At 41.1% G+C, this 27,019-nt stretch overlaps 1 protein-coding gene across 1 annotated transcript in view; it reads left to right on the plus strand.

Annotated features, from left to right (window-relative positions):
* Positions 1-277: 277 nt before the first annotated feature.
* rtn4rl1b (reticulon 4 receptor-like 1b) overlaps positions 278-27,019 on the plus strand; it is a 129,201-nt gene continuing 102,459 nt past the window's right edge. Inside the window, exon 1 of the mRNA XM_044202120.1 lies at positions 278-1,164. Within this exon, the coding sequence (XP_044058055.1) occupies positions 1,152-1,164 (13 nt within the window). The 5' untranslated portion in view covers positions 278-1,151. The remainder of the gene's footprint in view (positions 1,165-27,019) is intronic.

Below are 27,019 nucleotides of genomic sequence, written 5' to 3' on the forward strand. Positions count from 1 at the left end.
TGAGAGAGAGAGAGAGAGGGAGAGAGAGACTCAGTCTATCTAATGCATTAGTCTATTATCTATACGATATTGATTTGGGTGGAGGTTATTTGGTAAGCAAATCAGTGGATTTTATGAAAGTTGTCTCCCACTGCAGAATGAGTAGCATCACAAAGCTCTCCTTCATGTTTTGTCTACTGGTTAATATGTTGTTGTTGTTACATGTATGTTTGTGTCCTGTTGTGCCATATCATATTTATTATGAAGACCTCTGGTGTCAGGGAGCAGTGTGTCTCAGGCTGGCGCAGATAGGGACAGAGGCAGGGACAGGGATGGAGCAGCATGCTGCCCGGTGGAGGGGCTGAGGCAGTACAACATACTTTCTCCCTCCTCGAGCGCATCAACGAGCTCTGATCCATAGGTGGAAAGCAAAGGGATCTTCACAGACAAGATCACAGAAATGTTACGAGTGGCGAGGAGAGCTGAAAACGGGGGGATTTTAAGGAAACCGAAGGCATCAAAGTCCACATTATTAAGGAGGATTTGAGGAGTCTGCGTTTATAATCCGACATCAGAGGCGGAATGTGAATCCAAATAACTTATGTTAATTAGAGATTTTAAAGAATGTGATGCGATTTGAACGGCTCTGAAGCACCGAGAGAAGAATTTTAGATTGGCCACTTGAATTTAAATAGCCTATCTGTGGTTTTTGGGGACTGCTCGTGTTCACCGTCGACTTACCCCCAGAACTGATTTGCTGCCTCTACGGTCATTTGCGCCTAAAGAGGAGTTGGCTATCAGAGGTTGTATCAGACCGTGTGCTCATCACACACACTGGAGTTGTAATCATTTCGGACTGAGGGGATGATTGTAGTGCGTCTGTTTCGCAAAGATTGTCGCCTAATTTCCCAGGTCCGTTTGAGGTCTGCCAGACTTTGTGGAAAAGGAGATTATTGTTTGTTGTCAATGTTTATCACATCCGCGGCAGTCTGCAGTGCAACTCAATACAGTGGACCGCAAGAAAATTCTGAGGAGTGACAACTGACATTCACGCGACGAGCCAAGGAAGCTCCGGATCAACTTCAAAACTAAAGCGCACAAGTTTAAAGTCTGGAATATAAGAATAGATGATTCTCAGAGGACAGAAGACGAAATACACCTAGGCCTACAAAATGTTCAAAAGGGGTGAGTAAGTCTCAACTTTAGCACCCAAATGAATTACGCGATTTTGCTATTTTATTTAGGATGCAGCCTGTGAGGTGAATTCTGCGTTCGCGTAGGCTAATGTTTAGCGATGTAGTGCTGGTACTTTTACGGTTATGAAATAGATGTTTAAATATGACACATTCATAATGCACCACGTTGCCCCGCAGTTGTGTTATTACAGACTATGCGCCATTTGAAGCGCATCTTTAATTTGCACAGCAGCACTGAAGGTTTCTAGGAATGAAATATTCATCTGTGTAAGGAAACATGGGGACGACTATGTGATATTAATACAGCTGATGCCGCACTGCAGTTTATGAGTTGTACCCGGGTCACAAGGGTATCACTCCAAGCATTGCACTCTGCTGAAGCATTATTATTTGCTGTGTGTCAGTACATCTAGATGTGATGGATCAAACCACAGTTCACAAGGTTATTCTCTGCTGGCTACACACTATATGAACACTCAAGACCTTTAGCACCTCATATAAAAGGGAAGAGCTCCTCAAACTTTTAATATCAAGATCCACCAGAAAGATTACATTACACCACAGACTCTTATTTGATGATCTTTTGTCCCAAGAAATAGTTCATTTTCTTTCTCGGCTTTGACCGGCCATACAGCTGCATAGCTGTCTGCACTGGATGTCTGACAAAAGTAGGGAGAGTAAAACCTCTAATGAGAATAGATTACAGTAAAGCATGCTCCCATTGTATTATCATCGAGGGAGTGAGATAATTGTTAAATGAAACTGTTCCTTGCTGGGGCCCCTGGAGGTCCCTAGACCCCACTGTCGGAACCACTGCATTAGACCAAGCCTTGCACATCACTTTGTCATGAATTAGAACTAGCCTTCTCTTTTGTTGTGTTGTTTTATACTGTTTATAGGTAAAAGTAGCTTAAGAGATACTTTACAAAAACCTCACACACACACACAAACACAGATACATGCTTGGTGGGGGTCACCATACACCACTCACTGCTTGTGTTATATTTGTATTTATTTAGTCTTTCTTGTGAAAAACCATCTGTTTAGAGAGAGAGAGAGAGAGAGAGAGAGAGAGAGAGAGAGAGAGAGAGAGTGTGTGTGTGTGTGTTTCTGCTGTGTGCCTCAGGGGCAAAGAAAAACAACATGCTTTTCTCGCTGCCATCCGATCGACTATTGCTGTTCCAGCAGTCGAGATGAAACACACCATGGTGATGAGTGCTTATAGCTATAACAGCTTTGAGGGAGGGCCTATTGTCTAAACCTGCATCCTGACAGCTTCTCATAACTGATCCTCTTATCATTTATGAGAAGTGTTACATCTGGATTTTTTGGGAGAACTAGCATGAGTCACGATGTCCATTCCAGTAGAGGCTCTATATTGTGTAATGTGAGCAAACATGTCTGTCTCTGTTTTGTGTCAAACTAATGGACATGCTGGTAAATGCTATTGTTCTTGATAATGTATCATTATCATCAACAGATCCTCAAGGTGATGATTTCCCACACATTTCCCACACATTCATTTTCCATTTATGTTGAGGGTTAAATGGAGAGCTGACACCAGAGGTGACTGGCATTTGAGGATTTTGTACTCCAAACATGCTCTATCCCTGCTCTGTCCAAGGTTTTTGTATGTGAATCATCTGTCTTACTACTGCACAGTGCCGGACAGAAAATCACTTAATTCAAGACAAACAACTTCAAAGTACAGATTTCACCAGTCTGCCAAAAGTGCTCAGTATGCCAGCATGTCTGAGTCTACAATAGTGAGGCAGAGATGCGTCAGCGTTGGCAGGAACAGCGCAGAAGTTCTCTAGTGAATTTGAATTTTTTTGCACCTAAAATAACACATTCTGGGGAGCCTGACTGATGCATCAGGCACAGCACTTACAGTGACAGATCCACCATTCACAAACCCATAGAAGGAAAGTGTCTTAGCTAACACATACTGGCAGCACCTCTCAGGTTGACTTCACATTGTGGTTAGCGGTGCCTAATTACCATGTTAATGGGGTGGACATGTAGATTTTATGATGGCCTTTTGGTTCACACTTTGTCTGACAGTCTCCGGCTGCTGATCTCTTCATCTGTGGGCCATGAGTTTGTACAGGTTGATCATTGCTGCGACAAGGTATGGTCATGTCCACACCCTCCTCAAATATGTCTAGCTGTGTACAATATTAGTTGTGGTGTGTATTCAACTGTAGGTGAGACAACATAGTCCTCATATCTTTGTTTGAACAGTCAGATGGTGTTTGTGATTCTGCTTGTGTGTGTGTGTGTGTGTGTGTCTTTTCTATGGCTTATACAACAACTACATGTGTGAGTGAGTGTGTGTCTGGGTACATGTGTGCATCTATGTAGCCAAGCAAGCATACATGTCACTCCATCTCTGTCTTGGCTTTTCTGTCTATCTCTCTGTCTTGCTTTCACAGTCTCTCTTTCTCTCAAAACCAGTCAGCCATAGAGTGGGCACAAGGGATGATCTGTCAGAACTGCTCTGAGATGGAAAGGACGGGATGTCCACTGAATATACCATGCTGTGACGTGCTCTAATTGCTGCTACATGTTATTCAGGATTATTGGAGGAGGCTCAGCTCAACACAGGCTTTTTCTGCTTTATGCCATCTTTTGGATTCTACAGTGTTGTACAAATGATCTATGCAGACAAGCATCGACAGGTATGCAACTCACATACTTGCTGAAAAAGAAGCGTGTGTGTCAATGTGCAACCCCCCAAACACAAAGACGAATATACATACACATCCTTATACTTATATCATTATAGGATGCTTTGCTGATTACATTTATTCCATATACTCTAATGATTTTGCAAGTTTTAGCCCTCTTATTACAAATGTATTGCTGACCTGAATGTCATAGATTTTCTCACGGGCAGCCAGTGTTTTCTATTAATTTCAGAACAATATGAAAATCTATTTGCAGAGACTTGAAACATGCTTGAGAATATCACACACAACATGAATTCACCTTTATTCTTTAATCCCTCCCTCATTGTTGCATGGTGATGCTATTGCAGGCAGAAGCTATTTTTAAAATCCTTTTCATTGGCGCTTTTAGGTACATGTCAAAGTGCACATGAGATTTGAGATTTCAGAGCTTTCAAAGCAACTTTTTTTAATGCAAAACAAAACTGTCCCTCATTGCATCTATGTTCACCACACAGAGATAATGTAATCTGTAACAAAAATGTAGGCAACTAAATATACATTGTCATGGATTACTTGTCTCAAGCAAGTTTAGAGTCTCTGCAAGTAATCTTCATACTGTACTGGCATGAACTGAAACTGATGACTGCATAGGACAACTGGCATGCTTTGGCTGTAATGTAACATATACATAATTTGTACTTAATAGGCTAAAACATGCAAAACCACTGATAAGCAGCTTCAAGCATCAGCACTGCATGCCTTACCACAACCCTTATACCTGAACTTTAAGATAATCCATCAGCAAACATAAATCCAAGTTCTTAACCTGAAATAGGACTCTGAAGGGCTCACAAAAGCAGAGAGGTGTGCACGTACACACGCATGCTTTCACACACGCACGCACAAATATGGTAAGATTTGCTTTTTGTCTCGCAAGATAAGATTAATTGGGAAATGCATTAGTACTGACTTTATTTGACATGATTTTTTAAAATGGAATTTAGCTCAGAGAGAACAAAGGGGGTTATAAGAACACTACAGATCATGCAAGCTTTATGTTTGTGCACACTGGCGTACACATTAGTAATTGCATGAATACTAATTAATCGAAAATTTCAACATTCTGTCATAAACACATCATCTAAAACAAAAAAACACCACAGTCTGTTCCTTAATCTCCCATCTCCAGTGATTGACAATATGCAGAGATAATTACTTGTAGGGATTATGAAATCCTTTAGCATTTAGTAATCATATTTTGTACATCAACCACAATTTCGAGCATTGCCTTTAAAGTAGCACATTGCATATGCTGTTTTCAGTACCAGCAGACAGGGTTGGAGGATTTGCCATAATGAGTTCAGCACAATGAATGCAGCACAAGGGAAACACCTGTGGCCTCTGCTCTTCAGCTTTCCAGCTCTGCTCAATTGTGCGGGCAGAATCTCATGGACGTGTGTAATGGTGGCATCAGAGCAGCTCTTCAGCCAACACACCTCCAATTCTGCTCTCCATAATATCTAATAACCACAGATGTAAAGGGGCTTCTCTCTTCTCTCAGGAAGATGTTTTTAACCAAAGGATAATATGACTCATAGACATCAAGTGCTATGTTGATGAATATAAAGCAAAATATTGAAGTCATAAAAACAAATGGTCTCGCTTTCTTACCAAAGGACAAACAGAGGCTTTTCCTGTGTAGGAATACACAGGCAGCGCCCTGAAGTGAACACCATGCAAGTGATTTGATATGACGACATTAATTTGCACACAAGCAATAAATGCCCATCTGTCACTGTAATATGTTGCAAACTTTCAGCCATCGTTAAGGCCCAGAGACAGTTCTATTTAAAGAGAATAGATTCCCTGCTCATATTATCATCTTCCTAATCCTCTCACAGTGTCAGCCTTCTGCTATCATTCCTTGTCAACTCTGCAGTGTTGTACTTTTCAGCGCGGCTTGTGTTTCCGTGCGGGTGAGAGGCAGTGTGGACTGATGACTGAGGGTTTGGAGGAGAGGATGTTTGAAGAGAAGTGAAGAGGATAATGTAGAGAGGAGCAAAAATATAAACCTCAAACTGATCCCCTAAATCTTTCTAAGCCGCCTGAAAAATAGAAAGCAAATCTGAGAAGAGGACAACATTTCTACTCCTGTCTGACACTTGTTTAAGAATGTAAATTTTAAGACCTTCTGCACTTCTTCTGTTTAAAATGGTAAAATCAGCAAATCAAGACATCAAGTAGATACAGGAAAATGAAATACATAAGCATAACCTCTGATGTAATAGGATAAGGCAACCAAAAAGTTTTTAGCCAAAGGAGACAAATCTAAAAGCCATTTATTTAGTGGCCAATACTCAACAGTGTTTCTATGGAAGCCTCTGGCACTGTTTCGCCACGTGACACCTAACAGAACATGACAAATAATTAATGTGTGTGTGCATGAGAAGAAGACAGCACTGACTGGTGTGCATGTCACTTTTTTGCCATGAACTGTTGTTTTTTCCGGGAGCCATTTTCACACTTCCCTGTCAACCATTTCACACTGAATTAGGGCATGAGGGCTCTGAGTTCAGAAGTGGATGCGGTGCTCTTATGCAGCTGAGGACTCTCTTATTATTGCAGTCTGAAGAGACATCTGAATGATTAAATCCACAGGACATTCTGACTTGGAAGAGGAGAAAGAGGTGAAAATTACAAAACATGCATGCACTCTGTTTGCCTTTTAAAAAAAATCACCTGATTCTTGTGCAAACTCCATCTCCTCAGCCTTTGTTGTGGAAATGAGATGCAAGGATGGTCATTAGCGGATGATAATGAGGTGAAAGAGACAAACAACCTAAGCCCTGTTGGTTTTTCTAATATTAATAATTAATTTCTGATTAAGTGGCTAATTGGAGTTTAAAGGTCAATGTCAATGAGAATGCCATGGATCTTAGGAGACAGGAGGGAGATGGGGGAGGGGCAGAGGGAGACAGTCCAGGAGACTGTTGACAGTAATCCCAGGTGCTCTCCTGTTACTCTGACAGCTCTCCCCCTTTCTGAGCCATCCTCCCCAGGCGACATTGCCTTTGTGTGCTGAGGACAGCAATTCTGCTACACCAGCACCTGGGCATCTGCCCTTTTGGCATTGAGAGTTAGCAAGTCCTCAAGATGGAGTGGCATAACATCGCAAGATAGAGCGGAGGTGAAGAAAAGGGGAGAAGGGAACGTCTGTCATGTACATTTGTGCTCCTTATTATCAAGTTAAGAAAGTGACAGGTTTGCAATTTGGTTTGTATGTGAGCTCACAAGCACAGGCATGTACACACTGGCATGCATATGTTCCTGTGTGAAATTAAGTCTAAGCTGATGTGACTCCCGGCATTGATTCATCTTGTTTATTATGCATCAGATTAATCTCACACTCCATCCATGTCACAGTCAGAACTCAATTATTTAAAGATGTTTGACATGAAAACGATGGCTAATTCAGTCTCTGGAGTATACAGGTTTAAAGATGCATCCAAATAAAAGTTTCTGCTCTGGCTGCTGAGTGAAATTAAAACACTCAGTGGGGAATGTGATGAGGAAAAAGGAACAGCAGTCATCTTTCCATTTTCTAAGGCTCCTCTCTTTAACTCCACTCTTGATCCACTCACCTCCTGCTCCACAGCTCCACGAGAGCCTGCCTCCTTGTCCCTGGCTTTAATGAGACAGGCTACTGTCACAGTCACATCTGGGCTTAGTGCTTGTAATATCTGCCGTGTCTGTGTTCTGGCAAATGTTATCTGTGCTCATACGTCTGTCACGGCTCAAACTGACTTTTAGGAACAGTCAGGGCTCAGGTAATTGTTGCAGATTGTTAGGATTAATTCTGCCCTGCGATGTTAATGCACGCCGTGACCTGTGATATTGCAACCACTTCAAACTCAGTCCCATTCTAACCTATTGCAGGGTGATTAGGCTAATTGTGGGGTGCCATTGCAATCTTGTTGGGCTTGGATACAGATCAGGAAAAACCTCTATCAAAACAAAGTTAACTTGGACTTTTCCTTACATTCATCATTTTTTTTAGAAGGATTGCTGTATCTTCAACTATTCCTTGAAAGCAGCATGATTTAATTGTATACATTTTTTCAAAAGTGAATCGATGAGATACAGGCTGGTACCAGATGTTGTCTCATATAATGGCTAGAGGAGGACAAGAGGATTTACTCGAGAATCCAAAAGATATTTGAAGAGAGGAATGGATGAGTATTATTTAAAAGGCAGGACTGAGACACAGATGGAGTTGTAGTAATTACAGAATATAGGCCAAGGTCTTTTCCACAATCACACATCTTTTTATATGCAAATCCCTCACAATTGTCTTAGAATGGTCTTAAATTCCATCATTTACAGCAGCAGAACCATGTTTTGACCTTATTAAGGCTCGTACAATGGGGATAAGAATGGATTGGAATTACCAGTTTCAATTTACCCTCTATTTTTTTCATCAGCCTAAATCAGAGTCAAAAATGTCCTGCTGTGTTCGCAGCCTACCTTCATCAAATTGAAATCTTTTTCTGGCACAGAAAGGACCTCTCTTTTACACTCTCTTATGAATTTCACTGCTCTGAATGAAAGTCCTTGACATTTGTCTGTTTTCCTTCTCTAATAAGCATTGCTCTCACTCATATAAACCATTCGAGCCATTAAGACCTTGCATCATAAACACTGGGCATCAAACTCACAATAGAGGTGCAAGGTGCTGTTTTGTGTCTCGGAGATAAGTGTGTTAATTATTCCAGTACTTGCTAAGGAGTACGAGCCCTTGCAGGACTCAAATGACACGCTGAGGTGGATTGTGACACATGGTGCATGCGGTAAGACTGTTTAAAGTATGGGTATTGTGCTGCATCACACCCCTGCCTCCTTAACTGATGTTGTGGTGCCTTTTTCTTTTCTTTTTTTTTGGCAAGAGGTGTGGCCTGGGAGACCCTGCTTTAGGATGGAGGAGTAGAGACAGCAGTGAGGAGTAGTGAAACCGTTAGCTGGTCGTTTTACATTCCAATCACCTTGATCCTGCAGGGTTTCAAATATGAAGCACTTTCCTTTGCACGTTGCTCAGGTTAAAATCCAGGTGCCTTTCTGTTTAAGATGAAACTGCTTGGTAAGCAAACTACTTTCTTTTTCTTGTTCTTGGCCGTCATTTTGGAAAAATGGGACAGATGTCGCAACAGTGTGGTCTAAAGGTGGAGTAAGGCCAGTTTGTTTGAAAACACTGTCAGATATGGATTTTCTTCCCTTGGCAGTGCAGGAGTATTTTTTTACTTGTTGGGATTTTAATGGTGAGCAAAAGGGGAAAGCTCAGAGCTGTTTTTATTCTGAAGAGAGGTTTCCACTCATCTGCTGTGGTTGGCAAGGGACCTTGAAGAGAGAGCTGCATCTTGACTTGCCTGCAGTCAAAAAAAGAGAAAAAAAGCAAGAAAAAAAACTGTCAGGCTAATAGATAGTTACTACCATGTATGCTGTGTCTTGTAGCTGCTGCTCCCAGTCAAGGCCTCAATCACAGACTGCTCAATTCCCATGGGAGGCTGGGGAACACAGAGATGCCACAGTCTGACAGTAAACACTGCCACGGCTCTGGCCCAACATCCCAGTGTAAGATCACTGTCTAAGCCATGTGCGCACCCCTGACAGCTCCAACTCTTACAAAAACTACAAGTCTCTTTATTCCCCAGATGGCTGGGAACAGCCTTACAGTTTGCCCTCAGCAATCACACTAATATGTCCCCAGCCCCAATGCAGAGACCTGCCTGACGTTCAAGTGTTGTTTGGAAATGGAATGTAATCTAGAGGGTAAATATAGCAGATGTCATTCGCTGCCAGCTTTCCAGCGAAACAATAAGCAGAACATGCTCGCGTAATATAGACTTGTTATATAGCTGAGCTGGGGTTACATAAGATTTATGAACTGCCACGGTGGTAACAATTCTATGTAGGGGGGATTGATAGTGTTTGGTGTTAAAACTCCTCTGGCTGGGACATTAACTCAGCAGATTTGTCCCTGTCTTCACAAGCACAGCCTTGTCAATTATTTAAAAGAGCAAAACAACAGCCCAGAAAAGACAACACTTGGTGTGTGGAGCTCATTTACACATCACTATTCCCAGAAGTGTGCTCATGCGTTTAGGCCATAATAAGAGCTGGTCTTTCATCCCTATGTGTCTGTGTGCTAATTCACACTATTGCCAACGTGAGTCTCCTCATCCCTCAAAGACGAGGGCATCAAGGGAAAACAAAGAGGCGCTGAGGAGAAGGTAACAAAAACAGTATTATTAAAGACTTGTTTAGTTGCTCACTTCATAGGAGGAGAAGGAGGCAGAAGACTTCATTATTGTAACAGAGCGATACAGGGCCAAAGAGAGAGGGAGAGAGCGCAAGGACAGGCATTAGGCCCTGTCAGGGCTCTAATGGAAGAAGCAGGTTTTTTGTGTCATGGTTGCTCTCTCCACTGATGGATGGGTAGGTTAACAGTCGCTGTGAGTTAGGTAGCCGAGTGCACAACATCCTCTGGAGCCACTTTTCAGACAGAGCCCTCCTGTAGCTGCTCATCAGTTAGTCAACCAATCTGATGCTTTAACTTTTAACCAAGCTTCCTTATTGTGATAACAAACCTGGCCATGTTTTCCCAGTAGCATGTTTTGACATGTTTTATGTGGCTATATTTGGCAGGCTGCGTTGTTTACTCTGCTTACATCCCTTTACATATTGGTTTCGCACTCTCTGGGGAATGTAAGACATTCTCTTTGAGAGACCACAAAGTATGCCAAAGAGATATAAGGTAGATGTCTGCATGCATGGCAGTGATATTTAACAGGATCTCTTTCTAAACACATTCACAGATTGTATTGCAGAGGGAGAGCCTGTGCCGCACTGGTCAAAGGGAAGTTAATAGATTCTATGACATTGTCAACAATGAAGAAAAGCAAGTACAAAGAGTTGTTGAAACTGAGAGGGGCTAAAAGGAGAGAGTGAAACAGGAGGAAAGAGGATGGGAATGGAGGGAAGGGGACATAAAGTGGACTGTAATGATGTCTGGGGAAATATATGTGTGCATGAGATGGTGTCATTGACATGAAAAGCACATTGACCTCTAAGACTGATGCCCATTTCCATGGACCAGTGCGGATGAGACTATTCTACTTTTTCAAGGAACAAGCAGACATTTATTATGAGCATGTACCTATATAAGTAAAAGTTCTGTTGAACCAGGACATAAACACATTAATTCTCACGCAAAAAAAAAAAAACATGCTTGTTAACTGTGACACTACACAACATGGTAAGACAGGAGATTGATGGAAACACAGCTGCAGGAAAGGCCTATACTTTCCAGTCTGATATATTATCTTGAAATAAACTTTTTTGTAGTTATATTCTCTATAATAAGTTCTATTCTCCAACTTCGAACTGACTGATTGCTTGAGAGTAAAATAATATAGGGTTAGCCACCGCAGGAGACCTCATCTAATCTGTGTCTGTCTTGCAAGCACTGCACAAGCAGCCACAGTCTACTGTACAGTCTTAAAATCTTAGACAGAGCATCTTAAAATGCTTAAAAAGTAAAACACCTGGGGAAACAAATGCAAACAAAACCAATTTATGGTTTCATCTAGTGGCTGAAAGGATAATTATATTTTCAATTTCCAAATTATTTCTTTGGATAAAGTACAAGCTGGTGCTTGAAGCAGTTGTGTTGCAACAATACTGCTTTAAAAGTGTGCCATTTACATTAGTAATATCTGTGTCTAGGTGGGTAAAAGATAATGATTCCTCCAAGAAAGATTGGAAGGAAGAAAAGAGAAAGAAAAACGTAAATGATCTGTTAATATGGAGGAGCTTAGAAGAAACCCTATCAGCGTCCCCTCCTCTTCCTTAAAAGGAGAGCATTTCAGCGAGCTGTGTTTATTTCCAAATTTCACACCTTGTTTATGATGTAAACATCATCCTTGTCCCAAAGTCTCCACGCAGTACAAGCTACATGATGTGGCAGTGAGAAGAAGGCGCGCCCACAGCCCAATCTGTCAGGGCCCCTCACAGCAGGCCCCGCCACACACACACTGCACAGGTTTGCAACTGTCTCTTAGAATGCATACATTTAGTCAGTTTCTCATCTCTGCACGGAGTGCCTCGGCTTATGAAACCATGCGATGATGGCACTATTATCCTGCTGATCGGAATAGCTCTTGGCGCTGTGTGGGAGCAGCTGTGGTGATCGGGCTGCAGGTGTACACATGCACACACACATACACACACACAAAGACACACTCTCTGTCTCTCGCTCTCTGTTGGAGATTCACACCATTGTTGTTACATCTGTGTATGTATGAGCCCTCTTCAGCTCTCTGCCTCCCACCCAGCAGGTGCACGCACTTCTATAGAACTAAAAGGCTTCAGCTTTCTCTCTCCATACACTCATCTACTCATCGTGGCCCACATAGTCCTCCTGAAGAATGTGATATTATGATCACATACGTGAGAAACAAAACAGTTTGTACTATAAAGTTCTGTTTTGTTTCTGCTGACACCAAACTGTTGTGTTAAATAATGTGTTTCAGCTGTACAAGCACAACTTTCAGTGAAACTTTGTTCTTGTTCATGTGATGACTCACACTGCTGTTTGTACTGTTGGGTTGCCAGGTTGCCAGGTTGTTGTAGACCCAACAGCTACGCTTTAGTATGTGCAAATTTTTGTGTGTAATGTGTGTTGCACATCTTGACAATACAACACAAAGGTAATCTTTTAAGTGGAAAATCTGCTGGCATAGGTAAGATGGCGAGTCATATTGAGAAGTTCCCTTCAGCGTTCTGCCATGTCACTGTGCTTCTTGTCACATCAGACCATATGCGTTTTGCAGAAAACCTCTGTCAGAATGGATCCTCGATTATTGTGTGATCTAGCCTGGAAGGTGTAGCGGAGTTCAGTACCTCTTTCTTCACAAATACTTCAATGCCAAAATAAAACAAGCAGAAGTTGACATGGCAGAAAAATGAGAGACATGGCAGATGTCAAAAGTTATAGATAGGCCTTTATAAAAGACAGCTCTGAAAACCAAACAAAACTAGCAAAATAGGTCTCTGTGTTAGCGATTATGTAGAGTAAGAGTTACAGTATACAGAGTTGGAGTTTATGTCTTGAATATATGAATATTGTAAGGGACTCTGACAAACGAACAAGTAGAAGACATTTGAAACAAGGAACATGAGAAATCCAAAATGTTTTTCCTTCTTTCAAGGGCAATTTTCTGTCTCTGTGTCTCTGATGTAAATCAAGGCCAATATATCAAATGCTTAAAAACTTTAAAAAGATGTCAGACCAAGTCTTGCTGATAAAAAAAAGAACTTAAAAATACAACCAAACAAGCCTTAATTTGTCAGAATAATTTCAAAGTTCACATACCAGAAAATCTCATGTTAAGAATATTCTTTTGATTATAACAATGTTTGCAACTTTTAGTATTACTAAGTGATGGACTTCTTCCATCCCTATTTGTGCAAATTAGTCTCCTGTCTGGAGAAGCAACAAGTATACAACATCTGTCTGAGTTGGTGCTGATTCACAGCCAGGTCTGCTCCCTCGGCCTGCGGTCAAGCTCGGCCCTGCTGAGTGTATTCCAATTCTCTCCCTCTTCTTTGGCTTATGATTAATAAGACATGTCTAAGAAGTGTGTGTGTGTGTGTGTGTGTGTGTTAGCATTGGTGTTTAGACTTACGCTGGGCAAAGAAAGCGGTGTTCCCTGAAGAGTATGTCTGAACATAAAGGCCGTGACCTCTCAGCACCAGTCCTGTGACCCCGCAGCTCAGCATGCTCAACCTCTGCAGCCCAGTAAACACTCACAGAGCTCCAGCTTTTCTCCAGTCACAACAATAAACAATGCATTGTTGAAAGGAGATAGAAGTATGAACAATGAGCAAAGGTGTTTTCTGTCTGGTCCGCCGCCTCTTGCAGAGCCTGAAGGATGACTGGCACTGTTTCATTTTGAATGCAGATTTATAAGACTAAACAGGAAACAAAGGTCACAGAAAAATATTATCCCAAGCAACACCTGGTATACAGACAAACACATTCTGCAGACAGACAGGGGGCATTTCTACACATATCCAACAATTTGTTTTCTACATATGAAGATATTATGGTCCCATTTGAGGCGAGACATTACATTTCAACATGATGCCGATAGAACATTATCGACATAAAATAATCCGATGTAAGAAAAACAGGATGACAGACATGCTAAGTGGAGGTATTTGAAACATAACAGCGTCAACACAAACGATTAAATCTCACCGCAGCACTTCCTCTCTTTCAAGCCCTTCTGGCAGGGACAACTGTGCCTGCGACCTCAAAATGAATAATTAATGTAAATTGGAATTGTTAGCAAGAGTGGCAAAATCACAAGGGCTCAGACTAATTGGCAAATGTTTTTTTTCCGCTCACTACCTTGTTGCCAGTGGTAAGAAATTAAGAATAGTGGAACATAATGAGATGTGGTTTGGGCCAGGGTGGGGAGAAGTAGAACAACCAACTAAACTGATTCATTTGAGACAAATTTAATTAGAATTTAACTCTACGCTGAAAGCAAAGTATTGTCTAAGAAACCGTACAGGTGCCTCGACAAATTGAAAAATCGAACCACGATAATTGTACAAACTCTCATTTAGTTTGGTACTTGAAATGTTTCCTCAGGTACAGGCAGAGCACAGTCTACCTCCCACAAAGAGTATTTTGATTACATGTTTGCAACAGGAAACTGATAGTACATTTTTAACTTGGCAAGTTAATTTAAGGATTCTCTCCTTCTTAAGCATAGCTGCACATGAAATGAAGACATCATGGTGAGGTAGACTGTTGCTAGTGAGCCAAGGTCATAAATAACAAGTAGCACAGCGATTCTCTAAGCTAAAAGATATCTCTGTACACTGATGTATAGTGTAATCCTATAGCAGTCATTCAGATACGTCTCCGGACTGGAACATTTTGCATGGAGAGTGTTGTTGGATTCTTTTCCTCCCTGTCATTTCCTTGGCTTCCTTGCTTGCTGCAGAATTTTTTCTCCTCTATTCATCGTGAATTATTAAAAAGTGTTGTGATTCCCAGTATGATTGTGAATCTGGGGCTGCAGCTCTCAACTGCGCAGTCACATTTGCTTGTTTTTCTCACTCCACACAGTGTTCACCCTGTCTTTTCCTGTGCTTTCTCACTTGGTTCACAAGCCAGAGCATGATGCTGCAGTCCTCACACCCAAAATCTCACCTTGAAGGGGCATGAGGGGGGATTTTAGATGATGAATACACAAAAAGTCGTGTCTGCCCTCATCTACAGAGCGAGTATTATTGGTCTGAATCTGTATTCAGGTCAGGGTGCTTTTCACAGGGGAGGGAAAAGGGAGGGAGGGATATTTTTCTTTCCCATCATGCACCAGCAGCAGGACCCAAATTGGCACAGAGGGTTGGGCAGTTTCTCCAGGGATAAGCATCCTGTCTCTTGCCTGACTCCCTCTAAGGGAAACCTGCCAGGGGCATCCATTCACCACAACACACATGCCCGTTGTCTTCTCAAACATAACCAAAGACCCAAGAGACCAACACATTCGTCCCCCCGCAGCTGACCTGCCACCGTGGCCAACGACCCCATATCTTCTGTTTTTCGCGCTCCTTCGGATTCCCATGGCTGCCAAGCTTGACATGCCAATGACTCTCTGGCACTGCAGAAACCACAGTGGCTGCCCTGAGAAAAGGTTATGAAAACAGCTGCTAGCAGATGAAAAATTCATGCAGAGTTAACATATATTTGAGTATCCCCGCCTCATCCTGCCCCCCCCCCCCCCAAGCCCTCCTATCTTTCCTTCTCTCGTTGTGGATGATGCACAGATGACACACCAGTCAGTTCAGCACATGGGTCTGGGGCTGTTTTGTCTCTGATCTGTGGGAGAATATTAATGTAGTGTGTGCTGTCTGAGATGGATCAGACTATTCAGTAAAAAGAGGGATCTTTATGAGTCCACAAGCACCGGGTTGTAGGGATTTTAATGTGGCACTGGCTGGATGTACACTCTAATAGGCTAGTGCAGAAAACATGAGAGGGATCCTCAGAGAGCACGATAGAGGAAGATATGGAGTGATGGAGAGAAGAGAGAGAGCGATACGGATGGCTAAAGAAGCTCTTTCTATAGCCGAGAGGACTACTTGCTATAGCTGAGCTACTGTGGCTGCAGCTGTTTGTCTTTAGAGTCCTCATTTGCCGAGTTGCTTCCAGTGCACATGTATCTCTTCACAAATCTTTAGTGCTGACCATCTTGCCTCCAAACTGATGGGGTTTTTTTTTGCTTTGCAGGCCCATGGCAGACTTGCAGTGCATTGAATGTTCACCATTTAATTAGCTCAATAACTTATATATGGGTAGAACTTTAAGTGGAAACACATGAGCTCAAAAAGCTCTGTAATACTGTAATTGTGATACAACCATCAAAAACTAAATTATTAAAATAATACTCAACAAGAATTCTATTGTATTTAAGCTTGTAAAGCCTGTACTACATTACAAAGTTCTGCATGTTGCACTATTCCACATGTCAGTGATGTGTTATGATACTCCTCCAACAGATGCTTGAACTTCAATTATACAGAGCTTTATTCATGAGACTCGTACCAGTCCTTGGAAATATGATATTTTTTTGAAAGTACTGAAAGTTCAGGATTACAACATGATTCCTTGAATATATTTTATTTTGCCAATGTGCTTCAGAGAACTGTCTCCTTCCTCAGGGCACATAAGGCACAAATGAACCAGATTCATAATGCTAATGCATACTGTAGGCAGGTAACATCAGTCAGACCAGCAGTTTCACCTGTGTGCAGTGGGGAAATATAACTAAGTACATTTACTCAAGTACTGTACTTAAATACAAATTTGAGGTACTTGTACTTTACTTGCGTATTTCCATTTTCTTATACTTTAAACTTGTATATATTTTAAACCCATGTGGACTAGGTATAGTTGAAAATGTCTTTCTTTCATTCGTTCATATTCATATACAATATACACCCATACACCTAAATACATGCAGATGAAGGACAAAGCTATATAATACTATTTTTGTTTGAGTTTGAAGTCTCAGTATCCAATATGCTTCAGGCTTAAGTAGGGACTTAACAAAATGTTAATAATAATAATAATACTATGTGTGCCCTGAAGAAGGAGACAGTTTTCCAGGAAGCATTGGCACAATAAAATGTACTGATGGAATCATGTTGCCATCCAGAATTTTCTTTACATTCAATGAAATCTGTTATAAAATGGATATTAGGCAGCAAACAAGCATAAGAATAATGGTTGCACAGTATAGCCCTTATTCAGTGAGCTGACATTTTGGCAGCAACATGTGTTTTAAAATGGGCTTTCAGTGCTGTACATGTGCCATATGTCAAAATAAATGGTGCTAGTATATACACCGCTAGCAATTTGAAATCACATTTGCTTTAAGTATTAACTTGTTCAAGTGTTCGGTAATGGGAGGTATTTTACAAAAAACACAAAGGGGATGAATTTTGCATTAAAGGCCACAGGGATTATGAATAGTAGTTTAATGAGGCAGTAGGTGGATGTTGAGGGACTGTGCAGCCCAAAGCGACTCAGAGTAGAGTCCTTTATTCCGATCAATTTATGGTAATGAGGGAGTAACAGAGGTTGTCCAAGAGAAGGATTGGAAAATGAACAGGTTGTTAAGGCAGCTACAGTAAGGAATTGGCAACATAATGATAATGCTTTTGAATGAGCATTGAAAGACTCCTTGCAGAACCAAATGTATCCACCTGTGCTATTACTCACAATGCAGTAGTAGGGGCTTGGCAACAGGATGTGATAAAGGACAGCGTTTTGAGCTGTATCCTGTCTTTAAACATTTCTAACTCGCTCTTGGGATAGCCTGTGGCTTCACTCTTCTGAATGATAATCAACAGGCTTCCCAGACACAGCCTTGCATTTACTGTAGTCTTTCAAAGCAATATTAGATAGCATCTATCCATGCTGGCTGCCAGCAGCATGTTAATGTAAGTACAAGCTGTCTGCGTGCACCTAATCATACCCCGACAGGAGCAGAGAATACTGAGCTAGATCATCAGAGGACCAACTAAATCAGAGCACTGCAATGAAATCCAGAGGCCTCTGCTCCCCAGGGCATGCCTCCAGGGCTGGATGTGTCCACAGTGAGGCAGTCTGTGATCAGCCTCAGTTCAGAGAAGACTACTGTACAGAGCCTATCGTGGTGGTTGGAGTGGAGGTAATTTGTAATGGGTGGGATATTAGGATGGTGTAGGATAGAAAGTTAATGGCAGAAACACAGAGCCTGACCCTCGGTTTTCAGTGCTATATAGTTTCTGTATTATGCTACTCTGTCAGAAGATTTAAACACTCTTTTATCTCTGTTTGGTTATCATTCTTGCTTATCTCCACCTCATAGATTACCACTCTGGGCTCAACTTAGCTCCCTCTTCTCCACTTATTACCCTCCCTCCCTTCCTTCCTCCTTCCTTGTTTGTCTCCCATGTCATCACCTACTGCGCTTTGCAGAGTGAGGAAACACTTGTTTTGACAGCTATGATAACTGACTAAATGTCACATGTCTGGAAGAAAGGGATCTGCAGTGTAGTATTGGAATTCATTGCACTTGCTTTCTTTCTCCCTTTCCCTCCTCTCTGCTGTTTTTGTGTGTGTGAGAGTGAAAACTCGGGGGGGCACAGTGTGATGTGTTGGCTAGCTGAATATGTGTGCGTCTTTGTCCCATAATATTTGCCAGTTTCTCAGACAGAGCGAATATATGAGCAATCGTGTGCATGTTTGAATTTGCAGTTGTGTGTGTACATGGAGCTTGATTACAAATGGCATCTTCTTGAGAAAGATAAATGAGGTCTCTATGCTTTGACTTCCACCTGTGCCGTTACTTGTTTTCACTGTTTACGCACATACAATTCCTTACAAAATAATGAAATAACGCAATCAAAAAGCACTCCATTGTGAGTGTCATAAACCCAGGCTTAATATGAGGATAATGGCCGTTTAAAATTCACACTCTTTGATGTTTCATGAGAGACAAGCTTAATAGGAAAGGCCAACTGTAGAATACATTATTTCACTTACATAGAATTGTGGCATACTGGCATATAAACATGTCTTTCCTGTTATTAAAACTATCATCACATCTGTCATCAGGTATTCAGGAAGCAGTGGAGAAACATATTTGCTGACACTAATGTAGAAGAGATATGTGGCATGTATGTTGGAAATTTCCTCAGTTTTTTCAAATATTGATTTAATGTGCTCCAATATTCACGATGTACTTAAATATGTGTGATAGAAGGCATCTTGGAGTCAAAAGAGCCTTGGGTTATTGCCCATATTGTTTTTTCTGTGCAGGCTCACCAGGCTGGAGGACATGTAAGAGATGGTAGGGAAATAGTTGTACTATTAACTGGCATCTAAAAGACTTCCCGGTAACACTTTATTTGAAGGTGGCTTCATAAGACTGACATGACACCATCATAACCATGACATGACACCTGTCATGAACATGAAGGAGTCTTTTTGAAGGTTTATGATTGTTGTCATTTGGTCAATTATGTCACTTTTAATGCAAAGTCAGGGTCAAGGTAATTATTCATGACACCGTTATAAAAAGCATTTGACAGTGTAATAAAACTTAATGACATCTTTATGACAAGTCCAAATGGTTCCACTTTATTTGAGGTCAAGGGAATTATTCATGACATAATTATAATGGTCTCATGACAGTCAGTGTCAAAACCAAGCACATATGACGGTATAATGTCATGTCATGGTTATGACGGTGTCATGTCAGTCTTATGACTCCTCGACGTGGCCCCCGAATTCGGAAAACTGTGGGGGGTGTCAGATGCTATTCGACCATCCAGCAAGTTATCCGGGTTGAAGCATACTGACACCTTTATATCTATTCTGAATGTCCACACTCGAAGGTGGGGCAAAAAACCTGTCATCACTTCCTCCCTCTCATCTCTCTCAAAGAATTCTGTGTTTTTTGCATCTTTGTAGTCTCAACACGATGAATCATACAAATGGGGAATACCTAGAAGGTATTCATGGTGTTGTACTCAGTTGTACATTCAAAAAGTGATGGCAGTAGTTATGGGATGAATGAAAAAAGAAAGCTTAAGAGAGAAGTTCACATCCAGCCTACTTTTTCATCTCTGCACACCTGGCTACCTGCTGCATTAAGTTTAAAGATTGTCAGATTGTCTGTCTCAGACAAGTAACAAAAAATGTCAGACAACTGTCGGATTCGGCTGTCAGAAAGGGGGTTTCATTTTGTAGTGTTATGAAGCCTTCACCTTAATCTAAACATTATTCTCTCATTAGTCTTAACCCTAAAATAAATGGTTAACCTTGTGGGACCAGCTTTTGTTCCCAAATGGTAGGTGAGTCTCCAAATATAATTTTGTGAAAAGATTTTTTCCCCACACCATGAATACAAGTTCGCACACATGTGAAAACACCGAATGGAAGTAAATATAGTAAAAATAACAACTTTACATTGTCTGATCCCTGAAGAAATCTTTTAAACTGACCTTTTCCCCAGTTTACACACACGTTTTAACAGGTGTTGTGAAGAATTCCAGTGGCTGACATTAAATTATCAGTATGCAACACCTTTATTTTTGAATCTGGCAACGCCTTCTATTTTAAAAATGTGTCTCTTCACTAAACAGATAAAAAGACGGGTGTTGCAAAACAAGATGGTGGGGAGAGTTTCTCTAGAGAGGGAAACCAAGCATAACCATCGTCTTCAGTGCAGCACTGGGTAGGGATATGAAAAACATTCAGCTCTGTCAGATGAGTTGGGACTCCATCTTAACTGCTCTACAGCTCGCTGCCACAAGGAGCAAACTTTCTGCTCTTTTTATGACTCACTTGGGGCCAAAGTTGAATCAGATTTTCTTTGTCGTTCTCTGATAAAAATGGTTGATTACAGCTCTTTTTTCTGCCTAAACTCTGAGTTTGACCTTGCTAGCCATGATGCAATGCTAAAGGACCTTGTGACATGATTACCCAGCTGTTATCTCAATGTCAGATATGGCTGCAAAATGGGGATGGCAGAAAATATGTGCTACCAAAAACTGTGATTGGCCATGCAGGATGTGAGAGATTCTAATATCAAGTGGCCCCATGTTGCAGCCTCCCCAGATGGATTGGTCAGTTGTCTCTGTCTGTTGTGGGATATGTGAGATCAAGTGCCTCTTCACAGCCAAAGATATGACACTGCAGGACTTTACAAGAACCAAAGGAAGCTGCTTGATGAATGAAGGACTGGCACTGGCCCGTTACCATGACAACAACCATCAAGTGCAGTGCCAGTTGCATGTCTGCAAAGTGAAGTACTGTGACTTCATAGTTAAGTGTCTTAAAGATGTTGTCATTGACAGCATCTAGGACAGTGAGTTTTGGGATCATGTTACCAGAGCAACACATTATTTGCAGACTTCTGTTCTGCCAGAGCTGCTGAGGAGATGGTCCAGGTCTTGCCATAGCAGCAACCACCTGCAGACGTGACTGTAGATCACTGTCCTCAACTCAATGTTGTCTGAATTGGTGTGTGGACTCTGTTTTGAGTTTGACATTTTCCTTAAGCTAACATTTGGTGCAATACCTAAGTTGACATTTCATTAAGATTCTGTGCAATTTTTTTGATATCTGGTACAATTTTAATGTTGACCTTTTGTTTACATTAGAGGTGATTTAATTTTCTTTTGGTGCAAAATGCATTTTCCTTTATCTGATAGAATATTCGTTTTCATTTTCTGCAGTATCCAACTTAACTAGAGGCAGATACAGCACTACTCTCACTGGATAAATGATTTCTCTAAATAGGTTACACAAAATAATACTACTGTTTACTTTTTTGACTTACACTTGTGCTTGTAATGATAGAACAAAACTTAGTTTTCTTCATTTACTGGGTTATGATTCACAAGTACAGTTTTCATAGCACTCTTCAGGGACTACTCATGAAAGTTTTACTTATGTTTAACACATATTAATCATGAAAATCATTACAAATAAGTTTACTCAAATGGAACAACAGACTCAGAGAGGTTGCTCAAGACAAAGCTTACTATCTGTCTAATCTTACTATATTTTTATCCAATTTGGTCTCGCTGACACCGTCACTGGAAAAGCATGCAAAATTGAATACTTTCCCCTCAAAAGCCCAGTTACTCTTTCCACAAAGATTCAGCGATTTGTATAGTCTTTGGTGTCGTCCACACCTTTGGCAGCCATTTTCCTCTTGTGAAGGCCAGTATTTTAAGACAATCTTGTAAAAGGCCAACTGTGTCAACAATATAAAAACTCCTGTCTGCTACGACAGTGTCCCCTGATTGTAAGTCCAGCAATATATTTGTCAACAACCCTTCCTCCACATGCTTTAGTTATGAAGGAAACAACTCCTTGAGGAGTATCACAGATCAACAACTTAACAGTGTTGTGGTGCTTGTAATTCCACTGGGTCATAGCCTGTGCAAGCAAACTACATTGTCTGTTGATAAATACTTTAACAGCCACTCTAAATTCATATGTTGTCCTGAAGCACATGGGCATTGTCTCTCTTAACTGCTGACTTTCTGGCCATACAACAAGGAAGCTAAATTTTGCATTTAAGATGTCAATTCACATGTCAAGTATTCTGCACACATATGATTCTTATAAACTGACTAAAAGTCATACATAAATTGTTAAATAATGATCATCGAATCATTACCAAATAATGTTTTGTATCCCTGTTATATTCACTTTTAATCAAAGAAAAATTTAAATGATGTTTAACAAAGAAAAAGTTTAGAGGGTGCTTTGGGAGAGTGCCCCCAACCCACTGTGAATGTATATGAAATAACTAGGAAAATAAAAATGTTTTCCCACCAGCTGACATTGCTAGGCTCCACAGGACTACCTGGTTGACCCTGACGAGGCACTCACTCTGTAGGATGTATGGGACCAGATGGCATATGTGGTGGCCAACTCCATGTCTGGCTATAACGCCACAGGAAGCAATTTGTGCTGGCCGCAGAAAACTTAGGAGGATACCAGGAGGGAGAAAACGGTAGAGTCCAAAATTCAAGCATGTCCATGTGACTCAAGGAGGGTGGTGGGTGGTAGATATGAAACATGGCAGCTGTGTTAACAGACAGACATGGATTTTCAAAAAGGAAGAGTGGCAGTCACCTGAGACAGAACAAGACAAGAGAAAAAAACATTCTCATAGTCTTTGTCATTTCTCTCTATATTCTTACTCTTACTAAGTTCAATCTCACGGTCATTTTAACAAGAAGATAAAGATAGATGCAATATAAGGTTAGACAAACAGGCCATGGCTATGTACAGCACAACTATAAAACCCAATGGGGGAGGTGTATATAGATTTTTCTGTGGAGAAGTTAAGATGGCTGCAAATGCTATCACATGGATGTTTAGGCTTTGCACTTAACTGCAGGAGTGGAATAAGTGCTTGAACAGCCTACTACTACTAATTACTGTTATTGTTACATCTAGTATTACTCAAGAAGAAATAAGTTGACTTGTGCTCAAAATAACTCATGTAAGAGCACAAAAGTAGCAACAGCTTTCCACAAGTTGCACATGCTTAGTTTCTTATATAACACTTTATTGTCATTATCTCCTATCATTGTCCTCACATTTACTGCAGCCAAGCAGCATCCCTCCTCCTCTGCTGCTTGTAAGTTATACAGTATAAACAAGGATATAGACATTCAGTATTTCCTGATTTAGAGGTCAGTCTATCCACTATCTAAAATAGGCTAGACACTGGAGAGCCAGGTCAAAGTTCAATCAGACTGAACTGAACAGAGCCAACAATTCATGAATATGTCTCGCCCCTGTCTTCATTGAAATAAATGGGGAACTAATTTAAGTCTGACCACACCTTCATTGTGCTGTAACAGGATACCTGTAGCCACTCTATACTTCTTGCCTTCCTAAAGGTAGTTTTATTTTGGGATTCAATAAATATTTATAATTACTTGCTACCCCTGCACTGCGGACTGTGCGACAGTACAATTTGTTATTGATACTGAATGAGAAAGTAATGAGGAGGAGCTGAAACATGAAACCACAAAGTGCTGTTGTTCTCTTGTCTCATCAGGCATGCTTGTGTACTAATACACATCAAGCACTTCCTCTCACCCTTCCCTTTTATTCTCTGCATCCTCTCCTCCCATCTCGACTCACCCTCTCCTTTGCAACATGACAGCACAGAAACAAAGAGAGAGATGACCGAGCAAGCCCTAGACCTGTTTACCTCTCTGTCCTCTAGGACACTCCTGCAGAGACCATAAAGTTTCTGCTGATGTATAGTTACAGCCAAGCCATTCAGTGTAGAAATATTGCCACTGCACATGAAAGAAGTGTGGGCGATAAGAGACCCACAACAGCTTGTGTGAAAAGGCCATGCCAGCGGGGGTGATACATTACAGCTCCATATCCTTTCCCCTCCTGGAGTTTGTGTGTATGTGTGTCTGTGATTACTTGTTAGTCTGTGCATCTTCGTGTTGTGCCTCGTAGAGGCAGAAGACTGGACAGAAGTGAAATAAACCTTTGATAGCAGATTCAGTCTACTGTGGGGAAAGCATGGCCTCTCGTGACTCTGGGCTGACTAATAGGTTTTGAAGTATAAACAGGGTAAGGTTGTGAGCTGTTATGAGTGGTGGGATGTCAGGGCACAGATTGTGGAGAGGAAAGGAAAGCAATCATGACTAACTTTCATAACAACAAAATAAACCTAGAACTGCAGCAAACATTGTATGATACACATATATTGAACACATGACTCCTGAAGTAAATAGTGGGTTTGCAGATGCAACAAAAGCATGGAAGCACTAGCAGTTAAAACCCATGCTTTAAACAAACTGAAGCTCTTTTTATATATTTATATTTCTTTTCATGTATTTTTTTTTATTCCAACTAGCAGGAGGTAAATAGCATCCATTACCAAAAGCGTTCCTTATAGCACACTCTTTTTGTTTCTCTTGCTTGATCTCACCCCTTTTCTGACTCTTTCACATTCGCTGTTCAAGTGTCTCAGCAACCACATATTCCATATTCCAACATATAATTCACAATCTATTTCAGAATCAAACGATGACATACGGGCTCAGACTGCTAAAATGGTTTGTGATGGCATGGCCTTTGCACAGTAATTTCCCTGCAATCACAGGTAATCAGCCAGGTGGAATACACACAAAAGCTCACTGTCATTGCTCGACTTGACCCAGAGCCCAGCATGTGATCTTTACATATCCTCTCTTTTTTTCCACATCCTTTAGAAATTTTACAGCCTGAAAAAGTATCGATACTGTGCTGACCCACAAACTCATCTGAACACAGCGTCTAAACAATATACATTATTAGATTTTCTCCCTTCCTGTGGTAGATTTGGGGTTGTCACTTCCTGGTTTATTTTGTAGTATTCTCTTTCCCTTGGGTGTCTTGTGTTTTTACTTCCTGTCTGTGTTTTCCCTCCAGTTTTGATTGTTGGTCCTCCCTTGATTGTTGGCACCTGTGTCTCGTTATCTCACCTCCCCTAGGGTATTTAGTCTTGGTCTTTTCTTTGTTCAGTTTTGGATCATCGTTGTACACATGGTGTTGTTCCTGCCATGCCTTGTCTCTAAGTTGTGTTGGATTCTTTGTTCTCCCCTGGACTTTGTTTGGATTTTGTCTGCTCCCTTGTGTACTGTTTTTCCACCTTGGACTCACACCCCTGCTATCACCTCTGCTAGCCGGTAACTTATCTGCCTTTTGTCTGCCTGTACTTGCCTGCATACCACCCCACAATAAACACGGAAGTTCCGGCTACTTCACCTTGAGACCGCTTCCTCGTCATCTGCTTTTGGGTCCACTTACCTCCATACAGCACCCCATATGACACTTCCAGGAAGTCATTGGACTGTTTTGACAACTTTGGTGCATTCAAGGACGCTCAATCATAAGATATGTTAGCCTGGCATCGCATGAACTCTGTTAATTTTTGATTTCCAAGGGGTGCTATCATCACATGCAGACCAAAATGCAATTGGATAGAGCAACAAAACATGTGACGTAGTGCTGAGCAACACATGCAAGTTGGGTCAGTGCTTGGTCTGTTTTTAAGCAGGAAAAACCTGTATCAAACCCGTCCCATAATTGATAAACAGTTGTGATTGGCCCAACTAAATCCAGGATGGGTGGAAATCTGTCTGAATGGGAGGGGGGCCAGATGTATCTGCCAGAGCAAATTAAACATGAGCTTGGCAGATTCGTCTGGTTCCCAGGCTGCAGTTATTTGACAGCTCTGCTAAAGAGTAACTTATTAAATTCAAGAAAGTTCACATTATCCTTTTCACAAGGTCAATATTTGCTTACTTTTTGTCCTCTGGGTTTGATTTTTCACCAAAACTCATGAATGCAATGCTTTTTGGCAGTCTACTCTGAAATATCTAAAATAGAGTATCCCTGAATGCACCACATAATAATTATACATACAGTATCTACCAAAAAAATGTTCAGTGGAAACTAATGGAACTAATGTGAGGGAGGGAAAAAAATCTAAAAACATATGGTATGGCCAAAAAAAACAACAAAAGACTAGGTGGAAACCTAGTATATGTGCTAAATTGTGGCACGGAATTGAGGACTGTCCATGCCTCGCTGTAAAACCCTCTTGAGGACGTAATTCAGGACTGTTCGTGCCTGTTCATTTTGAAAGAGCAACGGCCAATGGGGAAAACCACTTTTAATGTACTTCAAGCCCTATTTAATAAATCAAAACAGGTCAGTTAGGAATGGAGTTAGGTGATCTGGTCAAAGTGTTGCTGTTCTGGATAAAAACAATAATTAATACACAATGAAGAGTTATGCCAGTAAGAGACAAACGTGACCAAACAGAACAAAAGGCAACAGATGGAGCTAAATTCTGCAGCAGTCATGAAAGTCATTAATAACACTTTAACAAATATTTGTGACAGTGATTAATGGCATGAGAGTTTAAATTGTTGTCATGTAGCCAGTGGTTTAGCTGAGACATACAGTAAGTACAAGCTGCCAGCTACACACATCTGATTCAAGAC

Source organism: Siniperca chuatsi, linkage group LG7 (genome assembly GCF_020085105.1).
Source record: "Siniperca chuatsi isolate FFG_IHB_CAS linkage group LG7, ASM2008510v1, whole genome shotgun sequence".
NCBI classification, from domain to species: domain Eukaryota; kingdom Metazoa; phylum Chordata; class Actinopteri; order Centrarchiformes; family Sinipercidae; genus Siniperca; species Siniperca chuatsi.